Below are 24,251 nucleotides of genomic sequence, written 5' to 3' on the forward strand. Positions count from 1 at the left end.
AAAAAATGAACCAAATCAGTGGGGTTTTTCCTCATTTTATTGGGGGGGGCCGGGGTCTCTGTGACACTGGGGGGGTCCTGGGGACATTGGGGGGGTCCTGGGGACATCATGGGGGTCCCGGTCACTCGACCACCAGGCGGAAGCGCTCGGCCTCTTCAAACTGTTGGTTCATGGCGGCCGCCCAGAGCTCGAGCTGCCCCACCTGGAATGGGGGGCACAGACCCATAGATTGACCCATAGATACCCCATAGACACCCTATAGACCCCACAGACACCCCCATAGACCCCATAGATTGACCTATAGACCCCAGAGCTCCAGCTGCGCCACCTGGAATGGGGGGCACAGACCCATAGATTGACCCATAGATTGACCCATAGATACCCCAGAGACACCCTATAGACCCCATAGACCCACAGACACCCCCATAGACCCATAGAACCCCCATAGACCCATAGACACCCCCATATTCACCCCCATAGATTGACCCATAGACACCCCTATAGACCCATAGAACCCCCATAGACCCATAGACACCCCCATAGACACCCCATAGATTGACCCATAGACACCCCTATAGACCCACAGAACCCCCATAGACCCATAGAACCCCCATAGACACCCCCATAGACCCCCCCATAGACACCCCCACAGACACCCCCATAGATTGACCCATAGACACCCCCATAGACCCATAGAACCCCCATAGACCCCCTATAGACCCATAGACACCCCCATAGAACCCCTATAGACCCAGACACCCCCATAGACCCACAGACACGCCCATAGATCCCCCCATAGCCACCCCCATAGCCACCCCATAGATTGACCCATAGACACCCCCATAGACCCATAGAACCCCCATAGACCCCCCCATATTCGCCCCCATAGACACCTCATAGATTGACCCATAGACACCCCCATAGACCCACAGAACCCCCACAGACCCATAGACACCCCCATAGACCCACAGACACCCCCATAGACCCATAGAACCCCCACAGACACCCCCATAAAAACCCCATAGATTGACCCATAGACAGCCCATAGACCCATGGACACCCCCATAGACCCCCCCATAGACCCATAGACACCCCCATATTCACCCCCATAGATTGACCCATTGACACCCCCATAGACCCATAGAACCCCCATAGACCCATAGATACCCCATAGACCCATAGACACCCCCATAAACCCCTTATAGGCCCCCCATAGACCCATAGATACCCCATAGACTCCTTGTTGACCCATAGACACCCCCATAGACCCACAGACACCCCAATAGACACCCCATAGATTGACCCATAGACAGCCCCATAGACCCATAGAACCCCCATAGACCCAAAGACACCCCCATAGACACCCCATAGATTGACCCATAGACAGCCCCATAGACCCATAGACACCGCCATAGACCCATAGACACCCCCATATTCACCCCCATAGAGACCCCATAGATTGACCCGTAGACACCCCCATAGACCCATAGAACCCCCATAGACACCCCCATAGACACCCCCATAGACACCCCATAGATTGACCCATAGACACCCCCATAGACCCAAAGACACCCCCATAGACCCATAGAACCCCCATAGACCCATAGACACCCCCATAGACACCCCATAGATTGACCCATAGACACCCCCATAAACCCATAGACACCCGCATAGTCCCATAGACCCCCCCATAGATTGACCCATAGACACCCCCATAGACCCCCCCCCCAGATTGACCCATGGACACCCCCATAGACCCCCCCCCCAGATTGACCCATAGACCCCCCCAACTGCCCCATAGACCCCCTCTAGACCCCCTAACTGGGGGTCCCACCACTCACATCAATGGGCGGCAGCTTCTTCTTCTTCTTACGCTCGGGGGGGAGGGGCCCGGGGGGGGGGAGGGGCGCGGAGCGGGGGGGCGGGGGGGGGACAATGGGGGACAATGGGGACCCCCCCAAAGGCCGGGGGGTCCCCAAGGGCTCCAATCGGCTGTAGGAGCGGCGGACGCGGGGGGCGACCGAGGGGGGGGGAGGGGACGGAGGGGACGTTGGGGGGGACACGGGGGGCACGGGGACGTTTTCCTTCTGCAGGTGGAGCTGGGGGGGAAGGGGGGGACACAGAAATTGGGGGGGGGGTCACCCATGGGGACAATGGAGTGGAGGCCTTGGGGACCCCCCAGACCCCCTGGGGACAGCCCAGACATTGAACTTGAACTTGACCCCTTGGGGACCCCTTCCAGACATTGAACTTGACCCCAACCCCTTGGGGGACCCTTCAGAGCCTTTGGGGACATCCCAGATATTGAACTTGACCCCTTGAGGACCCTACAGACCCCTTGGGGACGTCCCAGACCCCTTGGGGACATCCCAGACATTGAACTTGAACTTGACCCCAATATCTTGGGGACCCCCCAGACATTGAACTTGACCCCAAACCTTGGGGACTCCCCCAGACCCTTTGGGGACCCCCCAGACCCTTTGGGGACCCCAACCCCTTGGGGACCCCCCAGGGACATCCCAGACATTGAACTTGACCCCAAACCTTGGGGAACCCCCCAGACCCCTTGGGGACCCCCCAGCTATTGAACTTGACCCCAACCCCTTGGGGACCCCCCAGGGACATCCCAGACATTGAACTTGAACTTGACCCCAAACCTTGGGGACCCCCCCAGACATTGAACTTGACCCCAACCCCTTGGGGACCCCCCAGGGACATCCCAGACATTGAACTTGACCCCAAACCTTGGGGAACCCCCCAGACCCCTTGGGGACCCCCCAGCTATTGAACTTGACCCCAACCCCTTGGGGACCTTCCTGACCCCTTGGGGACATCCCAGACATTGAACTTGATCCCTTGGGGACCCTCCTGAGCCCTTGGGGACCCTACAGACCCCTTGGGGACATCCCAGACATTGAACTTGACCCCAACCCCTTGGGGACCCCCAGGGACATCCCAGACATTGAACTTGAACTTGACCCCTTAGGGACCCTACAGACCCCTTGGGGACCCCCCCAGACATTGAACTTGACCCCAACACCTTGGGGACCTTCCTGACCCCTTGGGGACATTCCAGACATTGAACTTGAACTTGACCCCTTAGGGACCCTCCTGACCCCTTGGAGACCCTACAGCCCCCTTGGGGACCCCCCAAGATGTTGAACTTGACCCCAACCCCTTGGGGACCCCCCCAGACCCCTTTGGGGACATCCCAGACATTGAACTTGACCCCAACCCCTTGGGGACACCTTGACCTTGTCCATGACCCCTTGGGGACACAACTGTGACTTTGGGGACCCCCCAGACCCCTTGGGGACATCCCAGACATTGAACTTGACCCCAAACATTTGGGGAGCTTCCAGATGTTGAACTTGACCTTGACCCCTTGGGGACCCCCCCCTGGCTACTGAACTTGACTTTGACCCCAACCCATGGGGAGCCCCCCGCCCCCCCCCCTCCTTGTCCCCTCCCCCAACTCACCCGGGGGCTCCGGCGAAGGGTCAAAGGTCGCTCAGCAAGCTGGGGGGAGGGGAGGGGTCAGCACCCCCGGACGCTTGGGTCCCTCCCGGACGCCTGGGTCCCCCCCCGAACTCCTGGGTCCCCCCCCAAACGCCTGGGTCCCCCCCCGAACGCCTGGGTCTCCCCCCGAACGCCTGGGTCCCCCCCCGAACGCCTGGGTCCTTCCCGAACTCCTGGGTCCCTCCCGAACCCCTGGGTCCCCCCCCGAACTCCTGGGTCCCTCCCGAACTCCTGGGTCCCTCCCGAGCTCCTGGGTCCCTCCCGAACCCCTGGGTCCCCCCGAACTCCTGGGTCCCCCCCCGAACTCCTGGGTCCCTTCCCGAACTCCTGGGTCCCCCCCGAACTCCTGGGTCCCCCTCCCGAACTCCTGGGTCCCCCCGGCCCTCCCCCACTCACCGCTTTGGGCTCCTGCGGGGGGGGGGAGGGGCGCACAAGTGGTTCCGGATCCGCGTCTCGCTTGGGGGGGGGGGAGGGGACAAAAAGTGGGGGCTGGGGGGCAGCTCTGACCCCCAAGTGCCCCCCCCCAGCCCCACTGATTGCCCCATAGACCCCCCCCACCGCCCAAATTGCCCCATAGACCCCCCCCAATGCCCCCCCCCAGCCCCATAAGTGCCCCCCATGGGTCCCCCCCAGCCCCATAGACCCCAATGGGACCCCCATGTGCCCCCCGCTCACCCCCAGGGGTCTCTGCCCCCGAGCGGCGCTTCCCGCCGCTTTCTCCCGCCATAGCGCTTCGAACCGCCGGAACTGACGTCACGGGAAGAAGGCGGGGCGAGGGAGCCATGTTGAGTGTGGCATTTCCCCACTCATACCCCAGCGTTATGCCACACTTCCGGTAGAGGGCGGAAGTGAGGGTGGGAGGCGACGAGGTGCCGGTGGCAAGAGGGGCAGAGCGTCGCTATAGGAACCAACGAGTGCGGCGAGGCGGGAGGACCCGAACTCCTGGGTCCCCTCCCGAACTCCTGGGTCCCCTCCCGAACTCCTGGGTCCCCCAATAAAAGAATAAAACCCCCCAAATCTCTCGTTTTTTGTTCCTGATTTTATTTCTCTTTTATCAAAACTCCGCGAGGGGGGGGAGGGGCCCGATTCTGCCCCTCCCCCCCCATAGACCCCATGTGCCCCAGGGAGGGGGATGGGGGGGGATAATGGGGGGGGGTTTGGGGGGGTTTTGGGGGGCAGGAGGGGCCCCCCCAGCCCCATTATCGCAGGACGATCTCCCAGTCGGCGCCGATGGGGACCCCGGGTTTGCGCAGAGTCAGCGTGGGACCCTCGAGCTGGAAATGGAGGGGGGTCTCGGGACCCCCTTTGGGGTTTGGGGGATCAGTGGGGGGAATGATGAAGGGAGGGACCCAGGAGTTCGGGAGGGACCCAGGAGTTCGGGGGGTGGAGCCAGGAGTTCGGGGGGGGACCCAAGGAGTTCAGGGGGAGGGACCCAGGAGTTCGGGGAGGGGACCCAGGAGTTCGGGGGTGGGGGGGGAACCAGGTATTGGGGCGGACCCAGGAGTTCAAGGGGACCCAGGAGATCGGGGGAGGGACCCAGGAGTTCGGGAGGGACCCAGGAGTTCAGGGGGACCCAGGAGTTCGGGGAGGGGACCCAGGAGTTCGGGGGTGGGGGGGGAACCAGGTATTGGGGGGGACCCAGGAGTTCAAGGGGACCCAGGAGTTCGGGGGAGGGACCCAGGAGTTTGGGGGGGGGACACCAAGAATTTGGGGGACCCAGGAGTTTGGGGGGGACCCAGGAGTTCAGGGGGACCCAGGAGTTCGGGGGGACCCAGGAGTTCGGGAGGGGGGAACCAGGTATTGGGGGGGACCCAGGAGTTTGGGGGACCCAGGAGTTCGGGAGGGACCCAAGGAGTTGGGAGAGGGACCCAGGAGTTCGGGAGGGACCCAGGAGTTCGGGAGGGACCCAGGAGTTCAGGGAGGGACCCAAGGAGTTGGGAGAGGGACCCAGGAGTTCGGGAGGGACCCAGGAGTTCGGGAGGGACCCAGGAGTTCAGGGAGGGACCCAAGGAGTTGGGAGAGGGACCCAGGAGTTCGGGGAGGACCCAGGCGTCCGGGAGGGGTCCCCTGAACTCACCTGGGGGGCGCAGGAGGACGCTGGAGGGTTTGGGGGCCCCCAAAATGACCACGCGCTCCAGCCAGGAGGAGCTGGGGAATGAGCCCTGGGGGTCGGCCGAGCTGGGGGGACATGGGGGTCAGGGGGGGTTTGGGGGGGTCCCGCGGGGTTTTGGGGGGTCCTGGGGGGTTTTTGGGGGGTCCTGGGGAGGTTTTTGGGGGGTTCTGGGGTGGTTTTTGGGGGGTTAAGGGGGTTTTTGGGGGGACCTGGGGGGCGGTTTTGAGGGGGTTATTGGGGGGTCTCAGGATGGGTTTTTGGGGGGGGGGTTTGGGGTGATTCTGGGGGTGGTTTTTGGGGGTCCTGGGGTAGTTTTTGGGGATCCCAGGGGTGGTTTTGGGGGGTCCTGGGGGTGGTTTTTGGGGGTTTTTAGAGGGTTTTTGGGGTGATTCTGGGGGTGTTTTTTGGGGGGTCCTGGGGTGGTTTTTGAGTGGATTTTGGGGGGTTTTTGGGGGTCCTGGGGTCATTTTTGGGGTGGTTTTGGGGGTTTCTGGGGGTGGTTTTGGGGGTTTTTGGGGGTCCCAGGGTTATTTTTGGGGGGATTTTTGGGGGTCCTGGAGTGGTTTTGGGGAGTTTTGGGGGGGATTTTGGGGGATTCTGGGGGTGTTTTGGGGGTCATTTTTGGGGTGTTTTTTTGGGGTGTTTCAGGGGGTTTTGGGGGGTCCCGGGGCCATTTTTGGGGTGCTTCGGGGGGTTTTGGGGTCATTTTTGGGGTGTTTTGGGGGTCCCATTATCATTATTGGGGTGTTTTTTGGGGTTCTGGGGGGTGGTTTTTGGGGGTCCTGGGGTCATTTTTGGGGTGGTTTTAGGGGTTTTTGGGGTGTTTTTGGGGTCCCGGGGCTGGTTCGGGGGGTTTTTGGGGGTCCTGGGGTCATTTTCGGGGATCCCAGGGCCGTTTTTGGGGTGTTTTGGGGGGTATTTGAGGTCCCAGGGCCGTTTTTGGGGTGTTTCGGGGGAGGGGGGGGGGGTTAGGGTGTTTTGGGGTTGTTTTTGGGGGTCCCGGGGTCATTTTTGGAGTGGTTTGGGGGGTTTTGGGGGGTCCTGGGGTCATTTTGGGGGGGTTTTGGGGGGGTTTCTGGGGGTTTTTGGGGGTCCCGGGGCCATTTTTTGGGGTCCTGGGGCCGTTTTTGGGGTGTTTGGGGGGTTTTGGGGAGGATTTTGGGGGGTTCTGGAGGTGGTTTTGGGGGTGTTTTGAGGGTCCCGGGGTGGTTTCTGGGATGTTTTGGGGGGTTTCTGGGGGTTTTTGGGGGTCCCAGGGCCGTTTTTGGGGGTTTTTGGGGTGTTTCTGGGGGTTTTTGGGGGTCCCGGGGCCGTTTTTGGGGTGTTCTGGGGTGTTTTTGGGGTCACCTGGCCGTCAGGGTGCCGTTGGCGAAGGAGAAGCGGCGGTGCAGGAAGCGCCGCTCGGTGTCGTAGGCGAAGGATTCACCGTCGTCCAGGAACAAATCGCCCTCGGCTGTGCCCTGCGGGACCGGAAGGGACCCAGGAGTGCCCCAGGGACCCAGGAGTGCCCCAGGGACCCAGGAGTTCGGGGGGGGACCCAGGAGATCGGGAGGGACCCAGGAATTCGGGGAGGGACCCAGGAGTTTGGGGGGGGACCCAGGAGTTCGGGGGGGGACCCAGGAGTTCGGGGGGGGACCCAGGACTTCAGTTGGGACCCAAGAGTCCAGCGGAGGACCCAGGAGTTCGGGAGGGGGCCCAGGAGTTCAGGGGGACCCAGGAGTTTGTGGGGGGACCCAGGAGATCGGGAAGGGGACCCACGCGCCCGGGATGGACCCAGGAGTTCTGGGAGGGACCCAGGCGTTCGGGGAGGGACCCAGGAGTCCGGGAGGGTTTCGGGGGGGTCCCGGCCTCACCTGTGGGCTCAAAGCCACATGGAGCGTGTAGGGGTCCCCCCGCATACACTCAGTGGAGCGCCGCGGCCGCTCCTGTCGCGGCACAACCGTCCCCCCCCGCTGGAAAACCGGCACCTGGGGGGGTCCATAAACCATCACCATCATTTTGGGGACCCCCTCAAACCCCTAGAACCCCCCCAAACCCCCTATATGTCCCCCAATTGTCACCCACGCTGCTCAATGTCACCGGTACATAAAGAGTCTGGGGCGCCACGTGCTGCTGGTGGGAATCCACGTCGTACCAAACCTGGGGGGCAATGATATTTGGGGGGTCATCTAGAGATATAGGGGGATGTATAGAGGTGTAGGGGGGTGGGTGGAGCCCCCCCCAGAGCCAAAAGGAGGGGAAATGGAGCCAAAACGGGGCGAACCTCGTCCTTGCCGGGTAAGTAGACGTGGACGCCGCGGGCGCCTTGTTCGGTGACGGGGTGAACCAGCAAGGCTCGGTCTGGAAGTGGGGTGCACGGGGTTAGGGGGGTGCGGGGGGATGGGGGGTGATGGGGGGGATGGGATTATTGGGGGGGATGTGGGGATATGGGGGGATGTGGGTTATTTGGGATTTGGGGGGATATGGGGTTAGGGGGGGATATGGGGTTATGGGGGATATAGGGGATATGGGGTTATGGGGGGGTATGGGGGATATGGGGTTATGGGGGGGTATGGGGGGATATAGGGGATATGGGGTTATGGGGGGATATAGGGGATATGGGGTTATGGGGGGATATAGGGGATATGGGGTTAGTGGGGGATATGGGGTTATGGGGGGATATAGGGGATATGGGGTTATGGGGGGATATAGGGGATATGGGGTTAGTGGGGGATATGGGGTTATGGGGGGATATGGGGGATATGGGGTTATGGGGGGGTATGGGGGGTATGGGGTTATGGGGGGATATAGGGGATATGGGGTTATGGGGGGATATGGGGGATATGGGGTTATGGGGGGATATGGGGGATATGGGGTTATGGGGGGATATAGAGGATATGGGGTTATGGGGGGGTATGGGGGGTATGGGGTTATGGGGGGGTATAGGGGATATGGGGTTATGGGGGGATATAGGGGATATGGGGTTAGTGGGGGATATGGGGTTATGGGGGGATATAGGGGATATGGGGTTAGTGGGGGATATGGGGTTATGGGGGGATATAGGGGATATGGGGTTAGTGGGGGATATGGGGTTATGGGGGGGTATAGGGGGATATGGGGTTATGGGGGATATAGGGGATATGGGGTTATGGGGGGATATAAGGGATATGGGGTTATGGGGGGGTATGGGGGATATGGGGTTATGGGGGGATATAGGGGATATGGGGTTATGGGGGGATATAAGGGATATGGGGTTATGGGGGGGTATGGGGGATATGGGATATAGAGTTATGGGGGATATGGGGTTATTGGGGGTATGGGGGGATACGGGGGTTATTGAGGGGTATGGAGTGATTTGGGATATAGGGTTATGGGAGATATGGGGTTATTTGGGCTATAGGGGGGTTATTGGGGGGTATAGGGGGATATGGGGGTTATTGGGGGGTATAGGGGGATATGGGGTTATTGGGGGGTATGGGGGGATATGGGATATAGAGTTATGGGGGATATGGGGTTATTGGGGGGTATGGGGGTTATTGGGGGGTATAGGGGGATATGGGGGTTATTGGGGGGTATGGGGGGATTTGGGATATAGGGTTATGGGGGATATGGGGTTATTGGGGGGATATGGGGGTTATTGGGGGGTATGGGGGGATATGGGATATAGAGTTATGGGGGATATGGGGTTATTGGGGGGACATGGGTGTTATTGTGGGGTATGGGGGGATATGGGGGTTATTGGGGGGTATGGGGGGATATGGGATATAGAGTTATGGGGGATATGGGGTTATTGGGGGGTATGGGGGGATACGGGGGTTATTGAGGGGTATGGAGTGATTTGGGATATAGGGTTACGGGAGATATGGGGTTATTTGGGCTATATGGGGGTTATTGGGGGGTATGGGGGGATATGGGGGTTATTGGGGGGTATGGGGGGATATGGGATATGGAGTTATGGGGATATGGGGTTATTGGGGGGATATGGGGGTTATTGGGGGGTATGGGGGGATTTGGGATATAGGGTTATGGGGGATATGGGGTTATTGGGGGGATATGGGGGTTATTGGGGGGTATGGGGGGATATGGGATATAGAGTTATGGGGGATATGGGGTTATTGGGGGGTATGGGGGGATATGGGGGTTATTGGGGGGTATGGGGGGATATGGGATATAGAGTTATGGGGGATATGGGGTTATTGGGGGGATATGGGGGTTATTGGGGGTATGGGGGAATATGGGGCTTATTGGGGGGTATGGGGGGATATGGGATATAGAGTTATGGGGGATATGGGGTTATTGGGGGGATATGGGGGTTATTGGGGGGTATGGGGGGATATGGGGGTTATTGGGGGATACGGGGGTTATTGGGGGATATGGGGGGATTTGGGATATAGGGTTATTGGGGGGATATGGGGGTTATTGGGGGGATATGGGGGTTATTGGGGGGTATGGGGGGATATGGGGGTTATTGGGGGATACGGGGGTTATTGGGGGATATGGGGGGATTTGGGATATAGGGTTATTGGGGGGATATGGGGGTTATTGGGGGGTATGGGGGGATATGGGATATAGAGTTATGGGGGATATGGGGTTATTGGGGGGATATGGGGGTTACTGGGGGTATGGGGGGATATGGGATATAGAGTTATGGGGGATATGGGGTTATTGGGGGGATATGGGGGTTACTGGGGGGTATGGGGGGATATGAGATATAGAGTTATGGGGGATATGGGGTTATTGGGGGGATATGGGGGGATATGGGATATAGAGTTATGGGGGATATGGGGTTATTGGGGGGATATGGGGGGATATGGGATATAGAGTTATGGGGGATATGGGGTTATTGGGGGGATATGGGGGTTACTGGAGGGTATGGGGGGATATGGGATATAGAGTTATGGGGGATATGGGGTTATTGGGGGGATATGGGGGTTATTGGGGGGTATAGGGGGATATGGGGGTTATTGGGGGGTATGGGGGGATATGGGATATAGAGTTATGGGGGATATGGGGTTATTGGGGGGTATGGGGGGATATGGGGGTTATTGAGGGGTATGGAGTGATTTGGGATATAGGGTTATGGGAGATATGGGGTTATTTGGGCTATATGGGGGTTATTGGGGGGATATGGGGGGATATGGGGGTTATTGGGGGGTATGGGGGGATATGGGGGGATATGGGGGGATATGGGGGGATATGGGGGATATGGAGTGATTGGGGAGATATGGGGTTATGGGGGGATATGGGGTAGTAGGGGGACATGGGGTGATTGGGGGGATATGGGAGGATACGGGGTTATGGGGGATGTGGGGTTATGGGGGGATATGGGGGAAGATGTAGGGGGATGGGGTTATGGGGGGATGTGGGGGGATTGGGGGGGGATACAGGGTTAGGGGGTTACGGGGGATATGGGGGGGATAGGGGGTGACTGGGGGTCCCGAGCTGCCCCCCAGATCTCACCGAGCATGTACTGGTCGTCCATGGCGAAGGTGGCGGTGTCCTCAGGGAACTCCATCCACAGGGGTCTGGGAACACAGGGGGTCGGGGGGGTTTAAGGGGCTTTGGGGGAGATAGAAGGGATTTTGGGGGGGGATTGAAGGGGCGGAGCTGTGGGGAGGGGGGCGGAGCCACAAGGGAATGAGCTGGGGGTAAGGGGCAGGAGCCGTGGGGAGGCGGAGCTACAAGGGAAGGGGTGGAGCCACAGTGAGCAGGCACTACAAGGGAAGGGGGGCGGAGTCATAAGGGAAGGGGTGGGGCTACAAGGCAGGGGGCGGAGCCGCCAGGGGAAGGGGGGGCGGAGCCGCCAGGAAGGAGGAACGACGGCAGGGGCGGAGCCACGAGGGAAATAGCTGCGGGTAAGGGGTGGAGCTGCGGGGAGGCGGAGCTCCAAGAGAAGTGGGCGGAGCTCCAAGGGAAGTGGGCGGAGCTCCAAGGGAAGTGAAGGGCAGAACCGCCAGGGAAGGGGGGGCGGAGCCGCCCGGGGGAAGGGGGGGCGGAGCCACAGGGAGTTGGAGCTACAATGCAATGGGCGGAGCTGCCGGGCAAGAGGGGTCGGAGCCCCAGGGAAAGGGGAGGGGGGAGGGGCCAGGGAAGAGGGGGGCGGAGCCCCAGGGAAAGGGGGGGGGGGCGGAGCCCCAGGGAAGGGGGGGGGGCGGAGCCCCAGGGGAAGGGGGGGGGGGGGAGCCCCAGGGGAAGGGGGGGGGGGGGAGCCCCGGGGGAAGGGGGGGGGGGGGAGCCCCGGGGGAAGGGGGGGGGGGGGGGGCGGAGCCCCGGGGGAAGGGGGGGGGGGGGGAGCCCCGGGTGGGGGGAGCGGCTGAGCCCCGGGGGAAGGGTGGGGGGGGGCGGAGCCCCGGGGGAAGGGGGGGGGGGCGGAGCCCCGGGGGAAGGGGGGGGGGGTGGAGCCCCAGGGAGCTGGAGCTACAATGCAAGGGGTGGAGCTGCCGGGCAAGGGGGTGGAGCCGCAAGGGAAGGGGGTGGAGCCACAAGGGAAGGGGGCGGAGCCCCGGGTCCCGCTCACCGCATGACGGGCAGCGCGTGGCGGTGGCTGCGGTAGAAGGCGGTGTACCAGAAGGGCAGCAGCGCGTAGCGGCGGCGCACGGCGTGCCGGATGAGCCCCGCGACCTCCTCCCCGAAGAGCCAGGGCTCGCGCCGCACCGTGTCCAGGTGCGCGTGGGCGCGGAAGAAGGGCTGGAACGCGCCCGCCTGGTACCAGCGCACCAGCAGCTCCGTGTCCGGGTTCTGGAAGAAGCCTCCCACGTCGGCTGAGGGGGGCGCGGAGGCGGGAAATTATATGGGGGGTATGGGGGGATATAGGGGGGGTATGGGGTTGTTTGGGATATGGGGCGATATGGGGTTATTGGGGGATATGGGGTTAGTGGGGAGGATACGGGGTTATGGGGCAATATGGGTTTATATGAGGTTATGGGGCAATGTGGGATTATATGGGCTTATCAGGAGATATGGGGTTATGGGGCAATATGGGATTATACAGGGCTATGGGAGATATGGGGTGATGGGGCAATATGGGATTATACGGGGTTATGGGGGGATATGGGGTTATATGGGGTTATGGGGCAATATGGGATTATACAGGGCTATGGGAGATACGGGGTTATGGGGCAATATGGGATTATACGGGGTTATGGGGGGATATGGGGTTATATGGGGTTATGGAGGGATATGGGGTTATATGGGGTTATGGGGCAATATGGGATTATACGGGGCTATGGGGAGATATGGGGTTATGGGGCAATATGGGATTATACGGGGTTATGGGGGGATATGGGGTTATATGGGGTTATGGGGGGATATGGGGTTATATGGGGTTATGGGGCAATATGGGATTATACGGGGCTATGGGAGATACGGGCTTATGGGGCAATATGGGATTATACGCGGTTATGGGGGGATATGGGGTTATATGGGGTTATGGGGGGATATGGGGTTATATGGGGTTATGGGGCAATATGGGATTATACGGGGCTATGGGGAGATATGGGGTTATGGGGCAATATGGGATTATACGGGGTTATAGGGGGATATGGGGTTATGGGGAGATATGGGATTATATGGGGTTATGGGGCAATATGGGATTATACGGGGATATGGGGTTATGGGGAGATATGGGATTATATGGGGTTATGGGGCAATATGGGATTATACGGGGTTATGGGGGGATATGGGGTTATGGGGCAATATGGGATTATATGGGGTTATGGGGGGATATGGGGTTATTTGGGTTACTGGGGTTATATGGGGTTATGGGGGGATATGGGATTATGGGGAGATATGGGGTTATGGGGCAATATGGGATTATACGGGGTTATGGGGGGATATGGGGTTATTTGGGATACGTGGTTATTGGGGTATTGGGGGGATATGGGGGGATATGGGGCTATGGGGGGATACAGGGTTAATGGGATTACGGGGGGATATGGGGTTATTGGGCTTATTGAGGGGATATGGGGGTTATGGGGGGGATATGGGGTTATTGCAGTTATGGAGGGATATGGATTTAGTGGGGGACATGGGGTTATGGGGGGACATGGGGTTACAGGGGTTATTGGGGTTATGGAGGGATACAGGGGGATATAGGGGGATATGGGGTTAGTGGGGCATATGGGGTTATTGGGGATAAGGGGGGATATGGGGTTAGTGGGGGATATGGGGGGTATGGGGTTGTTGGGGATATGGGGAGAATATGGGGTTGTTGGGGATAGGGGGATAATATGGGGGAGATATAGGGGGATATGGGGTTACTGGGGTATTGGGGGGATATGGGGTATACGGGGTTATTGGGGGAATACGGGGCTATGGACCGTTATGGCAGGATGTGGGGTTATTGTGGTTATGGGGGGATACAGGGTTATGGGGGACTACGGGGGGATATGGGGGGATATGGGGTTATTGGGGAGATACGGGGTTATGTGGGATATGGGGGTAGTGGGGTTATGAGGAGGATATAGGGTTATGGGGGGGTACAAGGTTTTTAGGGGGATATGGGGTTAGTGCAGTTATGGGGGGATATGTGGTTATGGGGGGATATGTGGTTATGGGGGTCATTGGGGGGATATGGGGTTAGTGGGGGTTATTGGGGGTTATTGGGGATATGGGAGTTACTGGGGATATGGGGGGACATGAGGTTAGTGGGGCATATGGGGGGATATGGGGTTATTTGGGCATATGGGGTTATTAGGGATATAGGGTTATTGGGGGGATATTGGATTATGGGGGGATATGGGGGGATACGGGGTTATGGGGGGGATATGGGGTTATGGGGTTACTGGGGGGATATGGGGTTATAGGGGGCTATGGGGTTATTTGGGTTATTGGGGGAATATGTGGTTATGGGGGGACATGGGGTTATTTGGGTTATGGGGGGATGTGGGGTTATTTGGGTTATGGGGGGATGTGGGGTTATTTGGGTTATGGGGGGAATATGTGGTTATGGAGGGACATAAGGTTATTGGGGTTATGGGGGGATATGGGGTTATTGGGGTTATGGGGGGATATGGGGTTATTGGGGTTATGGGGGGACATGGGGTTATTTGGGTTATGGGGGGGATATGGGGTTATTGGGGTTATGGGGGGACATGGGGTTATGGGGGAGATATAGGGGATATGGAGGGATATGGGGCTATGGGGTTATTGGGGGGATATGGGGTTATTGGGGGACATTGAGTTAGTGGGGGGGACACAGGGTTATTGGGGGGGATGTGGGGTTATGGGGGGGGACGTGGGGTTATGGGGGGGTTACTGGAAGGATATGGGGGGATACAGGGTTATTGGGGGAATATGGGGTTAGTGGGGGGGACACAGAGTTATTGGGGGGGACGTGGGGTTATGGGGGGGGACGTGGGGTTATGGGGGGATACAGGGTTATGGGGGGATATAGGGTTTTTTGGGTTACTGGGGGGACATGGGGCTATGGGGGGACACATAGGGCTATGGGGGGGGACCCCAAACCCCCCCAAATGACCCCAAACCGCCGCTCACCGCCGCAGAAGGAGAGCGCAGCCAAGGCGAAGCTCAGGCACATGGGGATGGAGATGCGCAGGTGTCCCCATTCGGCAGCGTTGTCACCCGTCCACACCGCTCCTGGGGGGCAACGAACCGACACGGGGGTCACCCACGTATAGAGGGGGGTCCTATAGATGTAGGGGGAGCTCATAGGTGGGGGGGGACCCCAAAATGACGCCTCACCGTAGCGCTGGGAGCCGGCGAAGAACGCGCGGCTGAGGACGAAGGGTCGCTGCCGCCCCCCCGAGCGCCGGATCTGCCCCTCGGCCGTGGCCATTTGCTGCGGAAATGGGGGGGAAAGGGGAAAATTGGGGGGGGGTTTGGGGGGGTTACACCTGGGGGGGTCCACAGACCCAGTGGGGGGGTCATAGACCCAGTGAGGGGGGTCCCATGAGCAATGATGGGGGAACAGGAGCAATAGGGAGGGGATGATGGTGGTTTGGGAGGAATAAGGGGGTGATGGGGACTTGGGGGGGGGACAGTAACTTGGGGGGGGGGGCACTGAACTCCTGGGTCCCCTCCCGAACTCCTGGGTCCCCTCCCTGAATGCCTGGGTCCCCACCCCGAACTCCTGGGTCCACTCCCCGAACTCCTGGGTCCACTCCCCGAACTCCTGGGTCCACTCTCCTGAACGCCTGGGTCCCCTCCCCGAACTCCTGGGTCCCCTCCCCGAACTCCTGGGTCCCCTCCTCCATCTCCTGGGTCCCCTCCTCCATCTCCTGGGTCCCCTCCCCAAACTCCTGCATCCCCTCCCCAAATTCCTGCGTCCCCTCCTCAATCTCCTGAGTCCCCTCCCCGAACTCCTGGGTCCCCTCCCTGAACTCCTGGGTCCCCTCCTCGAACTCCTGGGTCCCTCCTTGAACTCCTGGGTCCCCTCCCGAACTCCTGGGTCCCTCCTTGAACTCCTGGGTCCCCTCCTCGAACTCCTGGGTCCCCTCCCGAACTCCTGGGTCCCCTCCCGAACTCCTGGGTCCCCTCCCTGAACTCCTGGGTCCCCTCCCCGAACTCCTGGGTCCCCTCCCCGAACTCCTGGGTCCCCTCCCGAACCCCTGGGTCCCTGCCCGAACCCGTGGGTCCCCTCCCGAACCCCTGGGTCCCTGCCCGAACCCCTGGGTCATTTCTGGGGTACAGAGGGGGTTTTTTGGGGGGGTTCTCACCACGTAGAGCCCGTAGAGGTTGTGCAGGTCGCGGTGCTCCCAGCCGCCGCGGTGCCGCGCGTCCTTGTGCATCGTCACCTCGGGGCCGCTGAACACCGACGGCTCGTTCATGTCGTTCCACGTGAACAGCGTCTCGGTGGAGCCCTGGGGGGGGATGTGGGGCCGGGGGGTGAAATATGGGGCTGTTGGGGGGGAGATATGGGGGGGATTTGGGGCTGGGAGGGTGAATTGGGGGGGGAAATGGGGCAGGAGACAAGGGGAAGGAGGTGGAGCCACGAGGGAATGGGTGGGGCCATGGTTGAGGGGGCGGAGCCACAAGGGAATGGGCAGGGCCATGTATGAGGGGGTGGAGCCACAAGGGAGTGAGCGGGGCCACGGGTGAGGGGGCGGAGCCACAAGGGAATGGGCGGGCCTAGGTTGAGGGGGCGGAGCCACAAGGGAATGGGCGGGTCATGTATGAGAGGGTGGAGCCACAAGGGAATGGGTGGGGCCATGTATGAGGGGGTGGAGCCACAAGGGAATGGGTGGGGCCATGTATGAGGGGGTGGAGCCACAAGGGAGTGGGCGGGGCCACGGGTGAGGGGGCGGAGCCACAAGGGAATGGGCGGGCCTAGGTTGAGGGGGCGGAGCCACAAGGGAATGGGCGGGTCATGTATGAGAGGGTGGAGCCACAAGGGAATGGGTGGGGCCATGTATGAGGGGGTGGAGCCACAAGGGAATGGGCGGGCCCATGGTTGAGGGGGTGGAGCCACAAGGGAGTGGGCGGGGCCACGGGTGAGGGGGCGGAGCCACGAGGGAGTGGGCGGGGCCATGGTCGAGGGGGCGGAGCCACAAGGGAACAGGCGGGGCCATGGTCGAGGGGGCGGAGCCACAAGGGAACGGGCAGGGCCACGGGTGAGGGGGTGGAGCCACAAGGGAATGGGCAGGGCCATGTATGGGGGGCGGAGCCACAAGGGAATGGGCGGGTCATGTATGAGGGGGCAGAGCCACAAAGGAGTGGGCGGGGCCATGGTTGAGGGGGTGGAGCCACAAGGGAATGGGCGGGGCCACGGGTGAGGGGGCGGAGCCACCAATAATGGGCAGGGCCACATGTGAGGGGGCGGAGCCACAAAGGAATGGGTGGAGTCACAGATGGGGAGCCACAAGGGAATGGGCGGAGCCACGGCTGAGGGGGCGGGGCCCACGAGGTAAAGGGCGGGGCCCACTTGAGGGGGTGGGGCCCACGAGGTAAAGGGCAGGGCCACATATGAGGGGGCAGGGCCACATATGAGGGGGCGGGGCCACATATGAGGGGGCGGGGCCACATATGAGGGGGCGGGGCCACATATGAGGGGGCGGGGCCAAAAGGGAATGGGTGGGGCCAAAAGGGAATGGGTGGGGCCAAAAGGGAATGGGTGGGGCCAAAAGGGAATGGGTGGGGCCACAGATGAGGGGGCGGAGCCACAAGGGAATGGGTGGAGCCACAAGGGAAGGAGGCAGAGGGAACAGGAGGGAGAGGGGACAATTGGGAGCAATGGGGGGGTGATGGGGACTTGTTGGAGGTCTCAGTGAGCTGAGGTGGGGGACCTCACACTGATGTGGGGGGGCCACACACCCAACGGGGAGGGGACAGGAGCAAGAGTGGACAATGGCGATTTGGGAGCAACAGGGGGGTGACAAGGACTTTGTGGGGGGGAGTGACAGTGACCTGGGGGGTGACTTTGATGTGGGGGGGGCATTCACCCAGTGGGGGGGGGTCCCATGAGCAATCATGGGGGAACAGGAGCAATGAAGAGGGGATGACGGTGGTTTAGGAGCAATGGGGGGGTGACAGTGACCTGGGGGGGTCACAGAGACCCCGGGGGGGTCTCCTCACCTCATACTGGTCGTATGCAAACATCGACGCCCACCACTCGCGCATCTCGGGGTTGGTGAAGTCGGGGTACGCGGTCGAGCCTGGGGACAGCGTGGGGGTCAACGTGACCCCCAAAACCCCCCAACCCCCCCCATCCCCCAAAAAACCCCCAAAACTCACCCGGCCAGCACCAGCCCTCGTAGTCGCTGCCGTCCTTGGTCTTGACGTAGAAGCCGCGGGCGCGCAGCTCGTTGTGGACGCGGTAATCGGGGTCCACCTTGATGTGGGGGTCCACGATGCTCACCATCTAGAGGGGGCGACAGCGGTCATACCGGGACACCCCAAAACCCCCCGGCTCAGGCGTTCTCAGGATGCTATGGCCGTATATATATATATACACATGTATTTATATACATATGGTCACCCATCCAAGCACTGATCAGGCCCGACCCTGCTTAGCTTCCCAGATCAGATGAGATGGGGCATTCTCAGGGTGCTATGGCTGTGTATCTATCTGCATGTATATATATATATGTATATACATACATACATATATATATACACATACATACATACACGGTCTCCCATCCAAGTACTGACCGGGGCCAACCCTGCTTAGCTTCCCAGCTCAGGTGTTCTCAGGGTCCTATGGCCGGTCTCCCATCCAAGCACTGACCGGGGCCGACCCTGCTTAGCTTCCCAGCTCAGGTGTTCTCAGGGTGCTATGACTGTGTATAAGGTCTCCCATCCAAGCACTGACCGGGGCCGACCCTGCTTAGCTTCCCAGTATTGGGCATTCTCAGAGCGCTGTGACTGTACATACATATATACATATATATATATATGTATATACAGTCTCCCGTGACTGTACATACATATATACATATATATATATATATATATACAGTCTCCCATCCACGTACTGACCATGGCCGGCCCTGCTTAGCTTCCCAGCTCAGGTGTTCTCAGGGTCCTATGGCCGGTCTCCCATCCAAGTACTGACCGGGGCCGACCCTGCTTAGCTTCCCAGCTCAGGTGCTCTCAAGGTGCTATGGCTGTGTATAAGGTCTCCCATCCAAGTACTGACCGGGGCCGACCCTGCTTAGCTTCCCAGCTCAGGTGCTCTCAAGGTGCTATGGCTGTGTATAAGGTCTCCCATCCAAGCACTGACCGGGGCCGACCCTGCTTAGCTTCCCAGCTCAGGTGCTCTCAAGGTGCTATGGCTGTGTATAAGGTCTCCCATCCAAGCACTGACCGGGGCCGACCCTGCTTAGCTTCCCAGCTCAGGTTGCTACGTCTGTGTATACTATATATACGTATACATATACGTTCCCCACGACCCGACCCCCGTTCCCGCGTGTCCCGGACCTTGCGTTTCTTGTCGGCGAGGCGGCGCAGCATGTCGCGGGGGTGGGGGAAGTGGGTGGGGTCCCAGGTGAAGTAGCGCTTGCCGTGGGCGTGCTCGATGTCCAGCCAGAGCACGTCGAGCGGCACGGCGGCGCGGTCGAAGCCGCGCTCCACGGCCAGCACGTCCTCCTCGTCACGGTAGTTCCAGCGGCTCTGGTGGTAGCCCAGGGAGAACAGGGGGGGCAGAGCCTGCGTGCCTGGGGGGGGATATGGGGGGTTGGGGGTGAGTGGGAAAAGGGGGGGAATGGGGGGAAAACGGGGGGAATGGGGGGAAAAGGGGGGGACATGATGGGGGTTTGGGGTTGGATGGGGGGACATGATGGGGGGACATGGGGGAGGACATGGTGGGGGGGACATGGGGGTTTGGGGATGGATGGGGGGACATGATGGAGGGTTTGGGGTTGAATGGGGGGACATGGGAGGACATTATGGGGGGCTTGGGGTTGAATGGGGGGACATGGGAGGACATTATGGGGGGTTTGGGGTTAGATGGGGGGACATGGGAGGACATTATGGGGGGTTTGGGGTTGGATGGGGGGACATGATGGGGGGTTTGGGGTTGGATGGGGGACATGATGGGGGTTTGGGGTTGGATGGGGGGACATGATGGGGGTTTGGGGTTGAATGGGGGACATGATGGGGGTTTGGGGTTGGATGGGGGGACATGATGGGGGTTTGGGGTTGGATGGGGGGACATGATGGGGGTTTGGGGTTGAATGGGGGACATGATGGGGGTTTGGGGTTGGATGGGGGGACATGATGGGGGTTTGGGGTTGGATGGGGGGACATGATGGGGGTTTGGGGTTGGATGGGGGACATGATGGGGGTTTGGGGTTGGATGGGGGGACATGATGGGGGTTTGGGGTTGGATGGGGGGACATGATGGGGGTTTGGGGTTGGATGGGGGGACATGATGGGGGTTTGGGGTTGGATGGGGGGACATGATGGGGGTTTGGGGTTGGATGGGGGACATGATGGGGGTTTGGGGTTGGATGGGGGGACATGATGGGGGGTTTGGGGTTGGATGGGGGACATGATGGGGGTTTGGGGTTGGATGGGGGACATGATGGGGGTTTGGGGTTGGATGGGGGGACATGATGGGGGTTTGGGGTTGGATGGGGGACATGATGGGGGTTTGGGGTTGGATGGGGGGACATGATGGGGGGTTTGGGGTTGAATGGGGGACATGATGGGGGTTTGGGGTTGGATGGGGGGACATGATGGGGGTTTGGGGTTGGATGGGGGGACATGATGGGGGTTTGGGGTTGAATGGGGGACATGATGGGGGTTTGGGGTTGAATGGGGGAACATGATGGGGGGTTTGGGGTTGGATGGTGGGACACGGGGGGTACTTGGGGTCCGCGCACCAGTGAGGGTCCCGTACTGCCGCGCCACGTCGTGGGGCGCGGGGCCGAGCAGCAGGAAGACGTCGAGCACCCCGTTCTCCGACATCCAGCGCACGTCGGTCTGCGGCGTCTCGCCCCCCCCCTGCATGTAATCCAGCAGCTTCCCCAACAGCGTCTGCGGGGGGGACGGGTCAGCGCCCCCACGCGCCCCCCCCGTCCCCCGGACACCTGGGTCCCCTCCCCGGACGCCTGGGTCCCTGGGGCACTCCTGGGTCCCCCCCCAAATTCCTGGGTCCCTCCCGAACCCCTGGGTCCACCCCTCAACTCCTGGGTCCCCTTCCCAAACGCCTGGGTCCCTGGGGCACTCCTGGGTCCCCCCCCAAACTCCTGGGTCCCTCCTGAACCCCTGGGTCCCTCCCGAACCCCTGGGTCCCTCCCTCAACTCCTGGGTCCCTCCCCGCACTCCTGGGTCCCCCCCCAAACTCCTGGGTCCCCGGGGCACTCCCGGGTCCCCCCCCAAATGCCTGGGTCGCTCCTGGGTCCCCGGGGCACTCCTGGGTCCCCCCGGAACTCCTGGGTCCCTGGGGCACTCCTGGGGCACTCCTGGGTCCCTGTGGGCACTCCCAGGTCCCCCTCCAAATGCCTGGGTCCCTGGGGCACTCCCGGGTCCCCGGGGCACTCCTGGGTCCCCCCCTGAACTCCTGGGTCCCTGGGGCACTCCCTGGGTCCCCTCCGAACTCCTGGGTCCCTGGGGCACTCCCTGGGGCACTCCCGGGTCCCTGTGGGCACTCCCGGGTCCCACCCCAAATGCCTGGGTCCCTGGGGCACTCCTAGGTCCCCCCACAAATGCTTGGGTCCCTGGGGAACTCCCAGGTCCCCGGGGCACTCCTGGGTCCCCCCCTGAACTCCTGCGTCCCTGGGGCACTCCTGGGTCCCTGTGGGCACTCCTGGGTCCCTGGGGCACTCCTGTGTCTCCTTGAACTCCTGGGTCCCTCCCCTGAACACCTGGGTCCACCCCCCAAACTCCTGGGTCCCCTCCCAAATGCCTGGGTCCCTGTGGGCATTCCTGGGTCCCCCCTGAACTCCTGGGTCCCTGGGGCACTCCTGGGTCCCTGGGGCACTCCTGGGTCCGCCTCAAACTCCTGTGTCTCCTTGAACTCCTGGGTCCCTCCCCTGAACACCTGGGTCCACCCCCCAAACTCCTGGGTCCCCTCCCAAATGCCTGGGTCCCTGTGGGCATTCCTGGGTCCCCCCTGAACTCCTGGGTCCCTGGGGCACTCCTGGGTCCCTGTGGGCACTCCTGGGTCCCCGGGGCACTCCTGGGTCCCCCTCAAACTCCTGTGTCTCCTTGAACTCCTGGGTCCCTCCCCTGAACGCCTGGGTCCACCCCCCAAACTCCTGGGTCCCCTCCCAAATGCCTGGGTCCCTGTGGGCATTCCTGGGTCCCCCCTGAACTCCTGGGTCCCTGTGGGCACTCCTGGGTCCCCGGGGCACTCCTGGGTCCCCCTCAAACTCCTGTGTCTCCTTGAACTCCTGGGTCCCTCCCCTGAACACCTGGGTCCACCCCCCAAACTCCTGGGTCCCCTCCCAAATGCCTGGGTCCCTGTGGGCATTCCTGGGTCCCCCCTGAACTCCTGGGTCCCTGGGGCACTCCTGGGTCCCTGTGGGCACTCCTGGGTCCCCGGGGCACTCCTGGGTCCCCGGGGCACTCCTGGGTCCCTCCCCTGAACACCTGGGTCCACCCCCCAAACTCCTGGGTCCCCTCCCAAATGCCTGGGTCCCTGTGGGCATTCCTGGGTCCCCCCTGAACTCCTGGGTCCCCGGGGCACTCCTGGGTCCCTGTGGGCACTCCTGGGTCCCCCTCAAACTCCTGTGTCTCCTTGAACTCCTGGGTCCCTCCCCTGAACACCTGGGTCCACCCCCCAAACTCCTGGGTCCCCTCCCAAATGCCTGGGTCCCTGTGGGCATTCCTGGGTCCCCCCTGAACTCCTGGGTCCCTGGGGCACTCCTGGGTCCCTGTGGGCACTCCTGGGTCCCCGGGGCACTCCTGTGTCTCCTTGAACTCCTGGGTCCCTCCCCTGAACACCTGGGTCCACCCCCCAAACTCCTGGGTCCCCTCCCAAATGCCTGGGTCCCTGTGGGCATTCCTGGGTCCCCCCTGAACTCCTGGGTCCCCGGGGCACTCCTGGGTCCCCGGGGCACTCCCGGGTCCCTGGGGCACTCCTGGGTCCCCCTCAAACTCCTGTGTCTCCATGAACTCCTGGGTCCCTCCCCTGAACACCTGGGTCCACCCCCCAAACTCCTGGGTCCCCTCCCAAATGCCTGGGTCCCTGTGGGCATTCCTGGGTCCCCCCTGAACTCCTGGGTCCCTGTGGGCACTCCTGGGTCCCCGGGGCACTCCTGGGTCCCCCTCAAACTCCTGTGTCTCCTTGAACTCCTGGGTCCCTCCCCTGAACACCTGGGTCCACCCCCCAAACTCCTGGGTCCCCTCCCAAATGCCTGGGTCCCTGTGGGCATTCCTGGGTCCCCCCTGAACTCCTGGGTCCCTGGGGCACTCCTGGGTCCCTGTGGGCATTCCTGGGTCCCTGGGGCACTCCTGGGTACCCCTCAAACTCCTGTGTCTCCTTGAACTCCTGGGTCCCTCCCCTAAACACCTGGGTCCACCCCCCAAACTCCTGGGTCCCCTCCCAAATGCCTGGGTCCCTGTGGGCATTCCTGGGTCCCCTCTGAAATCCTGGGTCCCTGGGGCACTCCTGGGTCCCTGTGGGCATTCCTGGGTCCCTGTGGGCACTCCTGGGTCCCTGTGGGCACTCCTGGGTCCCCCTCAAACTCCTGTGTCTCCTTGAACTCCTGGGTCCCTCCCCTGAACACCTGGGTCCACCCCCCAAACTCCTGGGTCCCCTCCCAAATGCCTGGGTCCCTGTGGGCATTCCTGGGTCCCCCCTGAACTCCTGGGTCCCTGGGGCACTCCTGGGTCCCTGTGGGCACTCCTGGGTCCCCGGGGCACTCCTGGGTCCCTCCCCTGAACACCTGGGTCCACCCCCCAAACTCCTGGGTCCCCTCCCAAATGCCTGGGTCCCTGTGGGCATTCCTGGGTCCCCCCTGAACTCCTGGGTCCCTGTGGGCACTCCTGGGTCCCTGGGGCACTCCTGGGTCCCTGGGGCACTCCTGGGTCCCCCTCAAACTCCTGTGTCTCCTTGAACTCCTGGGTCCCTCCCCTGAACACCTGGGTCCAACCCCCAAACTCCTGGGTCCCCTCCCAAATGCCTGGGTCCCTGTGGGCATTCCTGGGTCCCCCCTGAACTCCTGGGTCCCTGGGGCACTCCTGGGTCCCTGTGGGCACTCCTGGGTCCCTGGGGCACTCCTGGGTCCCCCTC

The 24,251-nt window shown here is 61.5% G+C and overlaps 1 protein-coding gene and 1 long non-coding RNA gene across 4 annotated transcripts in view; both read right to left on the reverse strand.

Annotated features, from left to right (window-relative positions):
* Window positions 1–19: 19 nt before the first annotated feature.
* On the reverse strand, window positions 20–4,325 carry LOC136116069 (uncharacterized). Its single transcript, XR_011736229.1, has 5 exons — window positions 4,195–4,325; window positions 3,916–3,975; window positions 3,481–3,519; window positions 1,842–2,099; window positions 20–202 (listed from the first exon to the last, which is right to left on the reverse strand). It is a non-coding gene; the product is annotated as an uncharacterized lncRNA (long non-coding RNA).
* Window positions 4,326–4,538: 213 nt separating this feature from the next.
* GANAB (glucosidase II alpha subunit) overlaps window positions 4,539–24,251 on the reverse strand; it is a 35,878-nt gene continuing 16,165 nt past the window's right edge. For 2 of the 3 annotated variants that reach the window (XM_071801556.1, XM_071801558.1), the window contains 15 exons: window positions 20,896–21,049; window positions 19,490–19,725; window positions 18,302–18,428; window positions 18,143–18,222; window positions 16,288–16,431; window positions 15,314–15,410; window positions 15,107–15,208; window positions 12,129–12,372; window positions 11,072–11,136; window positions 7,896–7,972; window positions 7,697–7,771; window positions 7,486–7,599; window positions 6,980–7,092; window positions 5,597–5,697; window positions 4,539–4,822 (listed from right to left, as the gene is read on the reverse strand). In XM_071801556.1, the coding sequence (XP_071657657.1) occupies window positions 4,719–4,822; window positions 5,597–5,697; window positions 6,980–7,092; window positions 7,486–7,599; window positions 7,697–7,771; window positions 7,896–7,972; window positions 11,072–11,136; window positions 12,129–12,372; window positions 15,107–15,208; window positions 15,314–15,410; window positions 16,288–16,431; window positions 18,143–18,222; window positions 18,302–18,428; window positions 19,490–19,725; window positions 20,896–21,049 (1,833 nt within the window). In that variant the 3' untranslated portion in view covers window positions 4,539–4,718. The remainder of the gene's footprint in view (window positions 4,823–5,596; window positions 5,698–6,979; window positions 7,093–7,485; window positions 7,600–7,696; window positions 7,772–7,895; window positions 7,973–11,071; window positions 11,137–12,128; window positions 12,373–15,106; window positions 15,209–15,313; window positions 15,411–16,287; window positions 16,432–18,142; window positions 18,223–18,301; window positions 18,429–19,489; window positions 19,726–20,895; window positions 21,050–24,251) is intronic. The other variant, XM_071801557.1, reaches the window with a different exon arrangement.

Source organism: Patagioenas fasciata, chromosome 39 (genome assembly GCF_037038585.1).
Source record: "Patagioenas fasciata isolate bPatFas1 chromosome 39, bPatFas1.hap1, whole genome shotgun sequence".
NCBI classification, from domain to species: Eukaryota; Metazoa; Chordata; class Aves; order Columbiformes; family Columbidae; genus Patagioenas; species Patagioenas fasciata.